Raw genomic sequence first — 14,839 nt, 5'->3', positions numbered from 1 at the left:
GAAACCGTAGATATCGCCATCTGGCAATTGATGGGATGAAGGTTTGTTAATCCTTGTTTCTTCCTTCCTACTACGTCTTTCTGTGACCTCTCGCTGCTTATTGCTCGTGTGTGGTTACTCGTCTCTTGTTTCCGGGCTTTCTCTCGCTGCCGCCACATGTCAAGGGCATGAGCTTGTTCGCCCTGAGCCAGAGGAACTCTTTGAAATGCCTCTGAGTACGGACAGTAGCACATATGTGTCCTCCTGGTTTTAATGCCCTTTGTACCAGACAACTGGCAACGCGCATCGCCCGCCCTTTCCGAAGAGTCCGGTCGCCGCATTTTCAGGGTCGAGATCAGACCTGACAACAGCATGCAGTGCTGGCGGCGACGCGAAGCCAAATTGGACCTGCTGCATTGTCGTTTGGGAGCGGGGGAGCGCGAGACTGTGCGAGTAGAGGCGTCGCTTCGAGATGGAAATGCAGAAGCTAGAGTAGGCCCAGTGCCACTAGCATATGAAGCTTGCGAAGATGCAGGATGCGCTGAACGACTTTACGCCTGTAGTGTGCTGCTATTTAAGCCAGGCGAATGACTCTCTTGCCTTTGCCCTTGCCGTCGAACTGGCTGGGGGTGGGTGTTATTTCCCGGAGGAAGTGCTGAAGAGCCGTCGAAGTGGCTGGAGGAAGTAAGCAAGTAGCAGTGCCCGGCAACTCGCGTCCGCCGTCTAGATGGGAAAAATCGATAATCTAGGCTAACCGTAAGTACGTAGTAAACGGAAGATGCCCGTACTAGGTAGGAACTTTGCTTAACTAGTACGGTGCTCTAGATGAGATCTGGACCACATACGGTTCTGAATGCTGCTCTGGCCGGCAATAGTACAACTTCAATCACAAGTGGCGACGCCCTGCTGATCGCCATAGGCCATGATCTCGCTGTTGCTGAGGCCAAGAAGGGGCTCACGCTCGTCGTCCGAGTCGGAGGTGGGGTCGCCGGCCTCAAGGTCTCCGGGGTGGTGTAGGAAGGTAAGTGTTTGTATACACGTCAGCAGGGCAACCGTATAGTTGGCACGAAGGATCAATCAAGTGGTGTTTGCGGCTGCGTATGAAGGTGGAAGGAGGACGAATTTGCGAGAATCTGTGATTCCTCCGCAGGTGTGGTGTAGGTGGAAGGGCCGTTTGTATGGCCCAAGCCGCCTTCCAGATCCATCTTTCCTGCAGACTGCCGAGAATCCAATAGAAAGATCCTTCATCTGCAAGGCTTTGGCGGAAGGGAGTGGAAGTTGGCGTGTCGGAATGCCCTTTCCTAACGGCTAGCGGTCTAACCGGCTGAAGGACCTACCGAAAGAGCTCGCGCCTTTCCTTGTGGAACAACTCTAGTAGAGAAAGAGCTTGTTGAAGTGACCCTTCTGCGGCGGGGTTGACTTCTGGTGGAAGGAGGTGGCGAAGGTGGATTTCTTCCGCAGCAAGTGGGCGGAAGAAACCAAGCGTAATTGACGCTGGAGGAAGGTCTGTCGAAATGATCCTTCCGAGGCGAGGTTCGAAGTCGACCTTTGGTGGAAGAGGGTTGGTAGGGACGTATCGGAACGCCACCTCGCAGTGGCTAGCGATCTGGCGGTCAGTCTAGCGGGCCAAGAAGTTGTCAAAGGGGGATTTTAGTGGGCAGAGCCTACGATTCCTCCGTTGGGTGTACGTAGGTAGGTGGAAAGACCGTTGCAAGTAACGGCCCGACCACCTTCCGAATCTTCTTGTTTACCGTCAATATTCCAAAACCTCACGATGTTCTCGCGTCCCAACCACTCTTTGACTTCGAGCTTTACTTCGTCTCCCGGTTTGTTTTGACTACCCCAGGCGATCGGGCTCGGAGGCTACTCTGAATGCTGGCGTACTCCTCGTCGGTGTGAGCCGCGAGCTCTCCGTCAGGGCCAAGACTGGTCTCACCATTATCGAGCTTCAACTGGTCGAGAGAGCCGATTTCGCTATACTTAGCCGGGCCGGCTCTTCTGGGCTGGGCTGGGCTTGCTGAGCTGTTTGCTTGTTCTATATCACAAAACGATGATGACTTCAACCATCATTTCTTGTATTTTCTCGAGTTAACCAGTGAACCGCGACCCTGGCCGCCGTCGCCCGCGGATTACTCTGTGTTGCTTCATTCAGGACTAATACGCTGGAGAATTGTGGCAAATGGCAATACCAGGGCACCATTTGTCCACCATAGGACTTTGGTCACGTTTCTCACTTGGGGAATGGATTTCGTTCACTTAAAGTTGAAGGAGGAAAGCTGGCAGGTAACCTGGGGTTCAAGCCCGTCTACCGTGATATCTTTACTACAACTGGGTCGACCCGGCTGAGCAAGAGAAGGAGTACACTGAGGCGAGCCCGTTGACTGCCGTCGCCTCACCTATTCAAGCTTGTCTGGCCGAATAACCCTTCAGGAACTCGGATTCGGATTACTCGTTTCCTAACAGCGGAGTCCGAGACGTCTACTCTGGCCGCTGAAGAGAAAATCGAGGTCAAGCAGAACAACCTGTTCATGGATGCCGAGTTAGACGACGAGTTACCCGATTCAGGACCATGGGATACTCCCTCATCGAGTCTAGATGGGGTCTTGATCCCCCCATCTCCAACTTGGGCTGTCTTACATGGAATGGAAGTGCAATTACTAATACTAGGTGCAGAGATGTCGCGGACCTTGAGGCTTCAGACCCCACCAGGTCGACCAAGACAGCCGGCTGGCCTCGTTACTGCCGGTAGCTAGTCAAATAGTCTATCAATGCATTTCCAGCAGCGTCAATGGCCTGGTCTTCTTAATCACCATATCTCATAGTAGGAGATCTTGGTGCGGAGTCAAGTTCTGGGCCCCTATTCTCAGCCGTATGATGCAGAAACCAACTTTCGCGAATACTGCAAGCCTCTTGGGCAGGCATATCAATGGCCGTCGCCACCACGCTATAGCACATTCCTTAGTGAAATCCGCAGCAAAGGAGCGTCAGTAATCCAGCCCTACCAGATGCCTCGTTCTACTTCATTCACCCCGTCTCTGAATGATCTTGAGCAGCCATTATAATCGTATGGCAAAGATGGGATTGTTTTGTTGGGCTTCCTATGAAGCTTTCGAGGATTCTGACCTTGATCAGCGCCCAGGTGTTCTTCCTGCTTGTTTCTGCTAGACTGAAGCTAATGGTTGGCGGCCTTTGATTTCCAGGTGCCTGTGGAGCAATGAGTGAGACTGCGCGTTGTATTTGGCGGATTTGAGCCTATCATTGAGCTTTTGTGGACAATTCAACGGTCTACCGGCCACTAGCCTCGAGAGCCCGACGACGAGCGGAGGAATTTCCACTCCTACTTCTCCAAACCTCCAGCGGCGAGAAAGCGACTTAAGATCCCTCTATTACACCGACCGCGTCTGGCCCGAGCGACAATCGAATCCGTTTACGCGCCCCGCGAAGTACGCCCGCGAGGGAGCAACAATCAATTTTTCTGGGAATGCGACACGATTGCGATGTAGCTCATGTTCGGCCTCCCAACTTGGACTAATCTCAAGCCGAAACAGATCCAGCGCAGGACCCTATTCATGATTTCGGACTTCCTGACTGACGCGTGGGCCAAGTTTGACTTGAACGGGCCTGATGTCGACGCGGACTAGGAATTGATCTTCGGCTCGAGACTCCAACGTGAGCACTAAGTTTGGGAGAAGAAAGGGTTCTCGTGATGATAAAGTCCTCCTCAACCGCTTTGTCGTCCTTGGCCGGCGGATCCTCCTAGTACAAGTCATAGCAGTCATCATACTCGCGATCTTCTGCGGTCTCGAGGGAGCTTGCTTGCTGAGGACGAGGCTTTATGAGGCGACGAGGTTTCTCGTGCTGCTGTTACCGCTCCTGTACGTTGGCAGAGCCGTCAACTTTGCCAGCAGTTCCAGCCAACTTTGCTGCCCTCAATCTTGGTATCGGTCATCTGTGAATCCTTCTGCTCCACTGCTGAGGTGAATGGTACCTCTCACCTTATTGTCGGCGACTCCAACTCGAGATTTCAATCGAATCTTCCCATCTACGAAAACTCTCCGCTGGCCCCCGAGTATTACTAGTTGAATACGCCGTTAGTAGTAACTGTTTAAGAAGGGAGAAGGCTACTAGAAGATTCCCGCGGTTATGAAGACGCGTAGGTGTACGAGGCAAAAAGGACCATAGAGGCACCTTACCGCGGACAAAAGAGGTATGCCTTCACTGCGACTTGCCCTAACCAGCTTCAATTGCTGCTACCCAAGAGTTCAGAAGCCGGGTTTAAAAGTCAAAATACTCCCTTTTCTACCAATAGACAGCAGTTGACCCTTCGTCACCCACGGGGATTCAAACCAACTGCCCTGCGGTGGAGATACTGATACTCAGCCTCTTTCTATATCATGACAATTGATGAATATACGTCCCATCTTCGATGTCCCGCGTCTTTATGGTCTTAGGGACGATCATTTCCAGCCAAGCTACTTCCAGAAGCAACATCCCGGTTTTCCCAGCGACACACTCCCTCTCAGAACTTACATCATTTTTCATGGCTCACTCATGGTAATTGCCTACGCCGCGATCATAGCCTCGATGTGAGCATCATCTAGAAGCCGCGGTATTCTGATGCAGTGGCTAGGGTGTTGGTGCTCACGAAAGCGCTGTCGATGAATTGAAGCATTCGTCTATAGGTATTGTATGTTACTTGGTACGCACGGCTGTGGTCCGTGGAAGCACCAGAAGACGGTACTAGCAGGTTATTCTAGTTTCAAGAGCTACGGGAAGCCCGATCTACTCGTTCGTTATCTCTCTCAGCCGTGAGCAAGACAAATAGCATTTCCGCAGGATATATCCATGTCTTCATTACTTAAACTATTGGATATCTGGATCCTTTGCTACTATTTCATCAATTGGTCAGAAACGATGACGTGTGAGGTCATGCAAGAATGAGTCGAATGCGCAACATAAGCATAAGATGCTTGAGAGAATAGCCTTTAATCTACATTGATGTATCTCATCATAGGTTCAAGTTGAAAAGCTGAGCTTTGCTGTGGGTCTCTGCAGCGCTCTTTGAATGAAGTCTATTGCTCCATGTTCACCAATTCTGTCAATGTCAAGTCTGGAGAACACGCAACTCTTCAGGACAGAGCTGGAAGAGAAAGATAAAAAGAAAGCTGTCATCAGAACATGAAGCCTCAATGAATCCGGTGGAATATGGACTAGAACTGTGAGTTCCCTACAACTAACTCTTATTGCAAAATAATGTGAGAGCCGAAGTATAACCGCTCAGCTTCCTCTAATCCAAATCATACCCCATGCTCGTTTTGAGGTGTCCAAGATGTTTCAAGTAACCTCCAAACTTGACTCTACCCTGTATCAGGTTACGCGCTTCCATCTGAGAGCGCATGATACATTTCCTACCGAAACCTCGCAAGATGCTCTAGCCAAATATTGAACATTGCTTTATGTTTTCTTTCAAATGCGGAAGACTTCCAGCTGCGAGACACACCTAGGTTGAGACAGATAGTTGCGAGCGGGATCTCCCGAGTTTCCTCCATTTCTGGAACCCAATTCATTGAAGCCAATCTGATGTTATGGTCAGTAGCGGTGGCGGCGGTCCTGGCAACACTGGAATCAGTCTCGCCGATGTTATGATTGCTATCCATGTTGTTCAGCACGACATCGGAAAAACAGAAGCTTGTGAAAGTTCCGTTCAACGGGAGCTAGACGATTGCCGCTACAAATCCTCCGCAACGCCTTTTCCAAGCTGAAAACGGGTCATGGAAGATCTTCTAGCCTGGTGCCTTGGATACTCGGTGATACGTTGAAGAGGTTTCAAGGCCTGAAACGGAAAGAGTACGGCTCCTTGATTCGAGGTGACGATAGTGACGATCGGCTGTCTTCAGCCACATATGACCCCCCAGCTGCAAGTCTGACTGCAGTAAGTGCAGCTCATCAGAGCAGTTATATCGAGAGTTACGAGCCACGATAGACCCGCAGATTCACTCTCGCGGCTCTCGCGTCGGGCATTCATGTAATTCAGTCCGGGCGGGTTTGAGACCAACTGGCAACGGAGCATGGTTTTTTGGGCTTTGTGTTGGAGGGCATTGGTTTCAGAGACGCTTTCTCTTACATCACCATCCGAGAGACATATTATTACTACTCAGACTCACTACTCAGACTCGTATGAAAATGAGAAACGGTAAAGGTACGCTGTAGCGACTGCGACTTCCTATACAAGAAGCTTATCCTTTTCCCGATACCGAGTCGACATAACAACACATCTATCCCAGTTCCAGCGGGTATTCATACCGAAATCTGTGGTTTTGAGCAAGACTAATAAGTTTGTAGTGAGAGAACGGTTTCAGACTCATAGAGATTCTTTGCTACAGCTCCTCTGATTTGATCAAAGCAATAATTGCCGTGAAACTATTGGTAAAGATCATCAAGAGACATGCATATAGCTTCTTAACAACACACCATTTGTGTCAAAAATGGCTCAACCCGCCAAGATTGCAATAGCATCGTAGGTTTCTGTAGATCAGTGGCGAGCCTTGGTATGGGATTCCAACGATGATGAGTTTCTTGTTTAACGATAGGATGAGAAATTCCAATGACCATGCTGCTATCACGTCGTTCTTCTTTAGTGCCTGAGGAGATGAACTAGAAAAGCATACACCTGGTTTATATTGGTTCTTTTCTTAACTCTTTGGACGGTTCTTAACCATAGAAGTCGTTCTCGTCGATCTAAGCCTCATCTCACTCAAGCAGAATATGTACCCTCTATTACCACGCTCCAGGAGCTCTTCCGAGAAGTCGCAGTGGTATTGGGTAATTTGTAGCTTACTTGCTGTATCGATGTACTTGTCATATGTGATGAGGTAGAATTCCGAAAACCGGCAACATACCTCAGGACACTTCATCAAGTGGTTCACATGAATGGATATGTCTCAAGGCTTGTCTCTCAATCCGCCACAATCCTCATAATAGTGACGAGCACGGGCTGAAGCTTGCGCTCTGAAATCCGCTTGGCCATAGACAGAGTCTTCAGCGCTACGTCGAAGATCACCTACCAGTAGACGAAGATGAAACAGCCCGTAATCCTACAATGCAGAAGCAGTTGTTGCGCCGAATGAATACGATACGGCCGCCGAATGAATCCAGAATGAGATCCTCCAGAATGACAGTGGCATCTTCATGTGGATGATACTTGTAGTCAAATTCTGAACAGAGAGTTCGCTCGTGGCAGGCGAGAGACTCGAGCAGAGATTGTAAGAAATATCCGCAAGTATCAGTGTGCTCTCCATAGACATTGAGCGCTTCACAGACATTTTGCAACAGAAGATGAAGATTTGGACGAGTTTCTCCTATGTTGTCAACATATCCTCTTTGTGGAGCGGTCTCTCAGCCCACAGGAATTCCATTTTGCCTTGCTCTCTGGGATACAAGAAGACGCTTCAGATTCAATTCTAAAGAGTGCAGGGAAAGTTACGACGAAATCCATAGGCCGCCGGGTGAGCGGCTTCCCAAAGGGACTCTCCAAACTCACTGAATCCGCGAACCTCTGCGTCCAATTCATTCGCGATTATGTGTGATACAAGCCTTGAAACAAAAGAAAAGAGACAAAATGGGTCTTCAACATATCCATTCCGACGAAAGAGGGGATTTTCAGGCTCTGAGCCACGGAAACCTTGAAGAAGGCTGCGCGACATCAAGGGGAGGGGCATCGCCAGGTTTTCAGCTATGTCGGAGACGTGCCTTCTCATCAAATATGCAGCCAGATACGACCTTCACCATTCTGATAAGGCAAAAAAGCAGATTTCTCATCGTGGCTTGTTGACGACTTGTCAATCACCAACTGGGTACTTATCTCTGAGAGATTTCACTTGTGCGAATATCCAGAAGACATTGCCTTGTTGTGTGTTCTTATAGACAACAAATATGGAAACCTTCTTAGCTGCCTTATCCGTTGCCAACACGGCTTCCGACCATAAGGGGGAAGAAAAGTATGGCCAACCGTTTCCCGCTGCGTTGGCTGAAGGACACGGCTGAAGCATGTCTTGGACCATGTGTCCTTGAGAAATGTCAGAACCCTCCCGGAATGAGGTTGACAAGGAATTTTAAGGGCACAAGCAACAAAGCAGCAGTCCTGATACATTATTAATCAGGGAGTACACGTCCCGTTGAGGAGGAAGATTTCAGTAAATCGCCCTTTCGACTCTAACGGCAGCTGGCCTCTGGGAGCTTCCACCCTCCGTCGTACGCTTATGGACAACAGACCGCACGAAGACTTTCCCCTATGAGATGATCGTTTCCGGCGCCTCGGATTCACACAAAACACTATGTATGTCCCATTTGATCCATTGAATTGTTGAAAATGACCACATAAAACTCGCCAACCTGTTCATAACTTCAGACTACTTGAACCTCGTTGACCCAGATAGAGACAACCTTGTTCGTTGGCCTATCCACTCGGCAGACATCACCGGTCATGAACCGCTTATGACAACATTGATTGAACAGGTTGTGCTTTTCCCCCGGAAACCTGACTTATGCTATCAGGACCGTCACAGAGATCGAACAACCAGAAAAGAGGCCAGACCTAGCTGTTTCAAGAGCAATTTCGACTATATCAGCATCAAAGATTCCACTGAATCGACGCCTCTTCTGCTTGCCGTCCAAAACTTCCAAGCAAAGATCATCAGACGACTTCTTGCAATGGGAGCAGATTCAAACCAGAACCCTCAGCATATTGGAGACCCTGAACCCTCAGCTCCCAGAAAGATGAGCAATAGTATTGCAAATTTCTTCATTGGTGAGAGCTTAGTGACTCAGTAGACGATATCTATCATCGCTGCGCGCCATGATCTCAGACATATCATCAGAAACTTGCGGAGAGTGGAAGCGCAATTTATTTGCTGCGGAAAGAGCTCCTCCAACAATCTCTCAGCCCGTCAGACCGCTAGCCGCTGAGAAGACGGCAGCTCAGTACGCCGTACAACCTCCTTCCGCTAGAGATCTACTGCGAAAGGATCACTTTGACAATTCCTCCAGCCTCAACTACGCTCGATTTCTTCCGCAAGAAGTCCGCTGAGGGAGAGTCACTACAACAAGCTCTTTTCCAGTCAGACTTATTCCCTGCGGAAATAGCTCCTTCTAAAAAGCCCGCGGTCCGCCAGGCCACTGTCCGCTGAGAGAAGGCATTCCAACACGCCCATACCGACTTCGCTCTGCCGGGCGTCGACCTGGCCGTGAAAGAGTCAGTTCGACAAGCTTATATCTGCCACAATTATCCGCGGAAAGAGCTTTCTCGACAAGCATCCGCCGCCAGATCGCTGGCTCAGGTCGCTGGCAGCTGAATCAGGGCGTCTCAGAACGCCTATTTCGATTTTGTCCGCCTGAGCTCATAGCGAAAGGCTCTCGCCCTTATACACCACTGCCAAGATCCAACAGCAGAACCTTCGACTGCACCATCTCTTCTAGGCAATCTTACGGGTTGAACGAAGGTTCTACCCACTGCGGGCATCTTCCGTTTGCTGCGTACTTGCGGGCAGCCCGGATCATCAACTTGTCTCTGTCTTTGTGGCTCCAGTTCTCGTCAGACAGAACGACGAGTACGGCGAGCACAGCAAGTGCCATGATGAACAAAAAAGTGGGAGAGTTCTCTATCAGTACGGCGAACGCGGGTTTCCGGGCACTTCCACTTCCTCCAGTCAACTCCATCGTCAGCCACTTCGACGACACCTCCTCTGGCCGACTCAATGGCAAGTATGCGTGGTTGAAAAAGCAGCACGCACACGCAGCAAGTCTCCCAGCGAACGTATACGCCTCTTGGGCTCCGGCTTAGAGAGACACGCACGTATTCGGGGCGCAGTCTGACCGAAAAAGAGATCGTTTCCTTATCCAGGGTCAATATACATGAATATACATGTTTGAAGTAAGGAGTGGGGGACTTTAAATTTCTCATGCACGGCAACGACCCAAGAATGCTATCAGAATAGAAGAGGGGCATTCGGAAGCTTCAGTTATAGGGTACAAGGAAGGGGATCCCACTTCTGAATTCGATGACCATGCGAAGCCACGAGTTCACCCGAATCCGCTGCCTTTTCTGCCCACAGTGTAGACACTATACCAGTATTGGAGTTTTGATGACAGAGAAAGGGGTTTCATAAGGTTGTCGGGCTGGTGCAAACGGCCCTTCCACCAACTTACACCCTACGGAGGAATCATGGACTCTGCTCACCAACCTCCATCTTCCTTACACATACGCAGTTTGACATTATGATAATTGATCTTCGGACCGGTTGGAAGGTTTGCCCTGCTAACGTGTACACCAACAGAAAGCTTTTCTCTTGACGCAGGCGATAACAGAGCCGAGGTCCTCGAAGAAGCAGCAAAATATCGCCAAGACGCGGCAATGAGACTACCTCTTAGCAAAGGGACAAGCATGGACGGAACCGGTAATGCGATTGCCTTATTCGGCGTGCGCACCCCGGCCGGGTGGATGGAGAGCACCAAGAGGCGGGGCCACTCCCCCGGATGATCCTGCTCATCATCAACGGCCGGCCGCGCCCGGCGAAATCCTTCTCGCTGGGCTTTATGATCGTGTGCAGCATCATCACGCCGTTGTTCGGCGGCGCGGCGTAGGCCATCTTAAAGAAGTGGTCATAGCTCGCGGCCGAATAGCGTGGCCGAGTCGCTGCTAACGAAGTTCACCGAGGACATCGTCAAGCTGGGCGCTACCCGACACAACATCGTCAGCGCCGTCGAAGCTTTCTCAGTGGCAGGCGTTCCCGACGGCACGCTGCGCTCCGACGTCCGCGCCGATAACGTGGTGGCTAGCCTCGTAGTCGCTGGTAGTGCTGTGGGAGTGGCGGCGGCGAACGACGAGCCTGGCGATGTCGCGGGCCTAGAAGCCGATCTAGAACGCCGCGATGCCAACGAGAATTGACATGCAGCTTTCGTGGGCCAAGATAGTGAGTTCAAGTGGCTTGCTGGCAACGGAGCCAGCGTTTTTATTCAACCAACTGACCGTGATACCCTCTTTCGCTATGGCTGTTCTGACCCCTCTACCCAGCATGAGGTGTTGCACTTAAAGCCATGGTCAAAGCTCTTCTCAAATGCGGCGCAGATACGGATATTCCATACCAGCGTGATTGGATGCCCTCCCCATCGCGTAGCGTAGCATGAATGTCAGGAGACATTCAAGCTTTTACTTCATTCCGGGGCAGATATCCATATCACAGATAGAGAAGGCCAAACAGCTCGCTCTGAGACGATATCCGCCAGTTAGCGGGCCATGCTGAAGCTTCATGAAGGGGCATATTCACGAGACGCCGCTACCAGGGCCGATCAAAATGACTCCATACCACATTCATGTCTCAGGATAACAATCACGCACGGGCTCTGGCAAGCTACGTATTGCATTACATAGCGTCCGAGGCAAGGCATTATCCGCGCCTCTTGAACCTATTGGTTTGAACCGTCCGGTTCTGTGGGATGAAGGATCAATTGCTGTCTATCAATTGATTCTGCGTGGCGATGGGAAAGGGATATGGATTCCAACCGCAGGTGGGAGGGGCAATTAGGGTTTAGTCGAGGGTCGAATCGGCCTCTGTGCTGCCCTTGACTGGTAGTTGAACTGGACTTCCAATCTCACAGAACCCGGCTCTGGACAGCTTCTCCAGGCCGGGCAGCGAAGTGTTGAATACACGTCAGTAGGGCAACAGTACGGTTGAGACGAAGAGTCAATGAAGTGGTGTTCATTGCTACGTGTGGAGGTGGAAGGAGGAGGAATGGAAGTGGGCGAAGCCCATGACTCCTCTGGAGGTAGTTTGTAAGTGGAGGGCCCGTTTGTATGGCTCTGACCGCCTTCCAGATCCACCGTTCCTGGCGACTGCCCGCTCGGCCTCACACGGAAATTCTCCCGAGACATTGGGTATTTTTGCAACGTCCAGTCTTCCAGTCACCAGCACAGGGCAGGTTCATCCGACGTTCCCCCGGTACGGCTGGATACGGCTGGTAAGTGTTCTCGGTGGCCCGTGGGCACTACTTGCTTTTGTGGGCAGGCGCAGCGGGGCGTACCTTAAGTGCTTTAAGGTTGTGGCGGCGGGCTCTCATTGGGTAGAGACATGAGTTACTTCCCGGATAGGAAAAATTGCTGTGAGAAGGCGCGGGAGGCTGATTGTAAGGGTGAGGTCTGGCGAGTTGCGCTGGAGCCCGATTGGCACATACTGGGCTGATCGGGCCCGAGCACATCCGCCCTGTGCCACACTATTGATATACCCGTCGACAGGGCAACATTTTTGATCGTGACGAATTCAATAATTCTGTACTGGTCTATTGCGCGCAGTGGGAGGAGGAAGTTGGTGGGCAGAGCCCGCAATTTCTGTGTAGGTGTAAGCGGGTGTAAGGGCCCATCTGCATGGGCTCAAACCATCTGCCTACCCACCATGCTCCACCTACCCAATGCGCCCTTTTTGCCTTTTATCTTGGTAACCCAACCCAACACGAATAATCTGCTCCGTCCTCATGTCACCTTAGGCAGCTACATCGTTCCGCGTGATGTATGTATCACGTCATGTCTGGGTTAGGTAGTTTTTGCCTTCTACAGGAGTGGCAGGCACGGTTTTCTCGGCAATGGGAGGGATGGGAATGCGCGACCTGGGCATGCGTAAGCACTGACTGGTGGGGTAGCTGCGATAGGGGTTGCCTGCCCTTAGACTTTGCTCGTGCCTTCCCTTGCTTGTGGTCCGCACAGTCGCCGGCGTTGCTCACTTCGTACCTACCTTACCTTACCTTATGGTGACAGGCCCCACAGACATGTAAGAGATTCACGCCGGGCAGGTCTCTCAAAATCTTCTTCTAACCTCGAGGGCATGATCCTTCGAGCATGTTCACTGCCGGCTGATGAAGTGGTCCACGGATGCCCACTCCACTCCCCCCCCCCCCCCGCCTTTTCTGGTATCTGGCAACGTTTGTCGCGATGCTGGCAGTGGGCATCTTCGTCGCCGAATAGTAAGAATCTTCTTACCACTGCTAGACCAGCAGGTACGTACAATACTCAGGTTGGGAGAAAGTCTCAACTTCACGGGAGGATTGGAGCAGGATCTGCACGGTGTCGCTTTGTCTGATATTCCTAACGTTTGCGTTTATTGTACTTGTCGTTATGTTTCCGGCCGCACGCTGATGTGCCTTCCGCTCTGGCTATCTTTAGTAAGATATCGTTGACTCCCACATATCCTTGTGAAAACGTACCTTCTACTTTACGTTGCCTCAGACCTAAAACACTCACAGGCGTCCTTGCCGATAGATAAGGATGAGTCTAGACCCTCCCGGGCACTTTGCTATGGTCTGGTTTTCAACTTAACTTATCTTATACGAGAATATCTTCTGGCACTCGTTCTCTCGAATTGTTGGGGTATAAAGCCGCTGGCGAAGGTGTTTTGTTTAGTTAGAATGTAGGAAAACTGTTGGATTGGAAGTTTAATTCGACTGCGGTAGACGGCCGACTGTATAGGGGCTAATTAAGGGCCCTATTTACGATTATTATAGCTAGCCTAACTTATAATTAGAACTTCCTTTTTATACTTATTACGTAAATATTTATATAGTTTAATTAATTTTTTTATTAATTACGGTTCGAACTAACTATTTTATATAGTGGTTTTTTTTTAGCTTTATAAGCGCAAAAGATCGACTTTAACGGGATTACGCTTTTAAGGGAAATTATATAATACGGTATATTTTTTAATTATATAATATGCGTAATGTGCCCTAAGTACGTACTTAACGTAATATAGTAATTTTAATACGAAAACTACTATATAATTTAGGATAAGTAAGCTACTCTTTACGTAGCGGCGCTAGCTAAAAAGGTTAATAATAAAAGTTAGCCATAATAGTTAGTTATAATAGTTAGCTATAATAGTCAGAAGTAGCCTTCTTTAACTATAGAGGTTCTAAATTTTAATAACGACGTAGAGGTTTTTAAAAAAAGGGCTAAATAGGCTAATATTTATTACTCTTTAGAGCTCGTAAAGATTCTTTTTATTTTTATCGTTTTTAATATTACCTAAAGCTCTATTTAAACTAAATAAATTTACTAAATAAATTTACTAAATAAACTCATTAATATATAAACTATTATTTTAATAAGAACCTACTTTATTTTTAGTATATAGTTAGTAATTAGTAAGCTAGAACTTTTTAAAAATGCTTGTTAATAAGTCTGCCCCTTTTAAACTAAGCGCCCTCGGCTAGTTTAATATTATAACTATTATAGTTAACGTAAGTATACTTAAGAAGTAGCAAAGTACTTTTTAATAATACGGAATCTAACTAAGTAATAGTACGAACGCTATAAATAGCCGGGCTAATATAAATATTAAAATCTAATATATCGACGCTAGCTTAGAAATTATACTTTACGGAGTTAGAAATCCCTTTAATATAAGTTATATTATAAACGTAAAGGAATATATAAAGGGCCCCTTAACCCTTAATAAGAAGGAGTATATAATATAGGATTTAGCTACTTACGCGGGCTAGTATTAAGAGGTCTTATATATATTAGAGTAAATATAACTTACCCTCTAGATAACTAAAAGCGGGGGAAGGTCGGGAGCTATTAATAAAAAGAAGATAATAGTTAAGTTAGTTAACTACTATTTTAATTAGTAATTAAGTATAGAGCGCAATATACCTAGTTTTCCTTAATACGTAATATACGGTACGGCCCTGGCGGATTGCTCCGTTAGGGGGCTAATTATTTTATAATAAGGATACTAATACTAATTAGTAATTAAATTCTATTATTATAAATTAATAAGGTATTTTATTATATAAAAAAGATAATTTTTTTAATACT

The 14,839-nt window shown here is 48.6% G+C and overlaps 2 protein-coding genes across 2 annotated transcripts; one reads left to right on the top strand and one right to left on the bottom strand.

Moving 5' to 3' along the window:
• Positions 1-249: 249 nt before the first annotated feature.
• On the bottom strand, positions 250-2,179 carry CABS01_11767 (KH domain-containing protein; the record flags this gene model as incomplete). The annotated part of the gene is made up of 7 exons (XM_060545121.1): positions 250-486; positions 572-654; positions 870-980; positions 1,099-1,235; positions 1,317-1,597; positions 1,821-2,001; positions 2,169-2,179. 7 exons carry the CDS (start codon positions 2,177-2,179, stop codon positions 250-252), a joined length of 1,041 nt encoding a protein of 346 aa, XP_060397238.1.
• An 8,330-nt stretch (positions 2,180-10,509) lies between these two features.
• CABS01_11766 (uncharacterized protein) lies at positions 10,510-10,921 on the top strand (the record flags this gene model as incomplete). The annotated part of the gene is made up of 2 exons (XM_060545120.1): positions 10,510-10,613; positions 10,657-10,921. 2 exons carry the CDS (start codon positions 10,510-10,512, stop codon positions 10,919-10,921), a joined length of 369 nt encoding a protein of 122 aa, XP_060397237.1.
• Between the last annotated feature and the right edge of the window lie 3,918 nt (positions 10,922-14,839).

Source organism: Colletotrichum abscissum, assembly GCF_030869225.1.
Source record: "Colletotrichum abscissum strain IMI 504890 chromosome Unknown Scaffold_33.1, whole genome shotgun sequence".
In the NCBI taxonomy this organism is placed as follows: Eukaryota; Fungi; Ascomycota; class Sordariomycetes; order Glomerellales; family Glomerellaceae; genus Colletotrichum; species Colletotrichum abscissum.
This window is presented reverse-complemented; position numbering and strand designations above follow the sequence as displayed.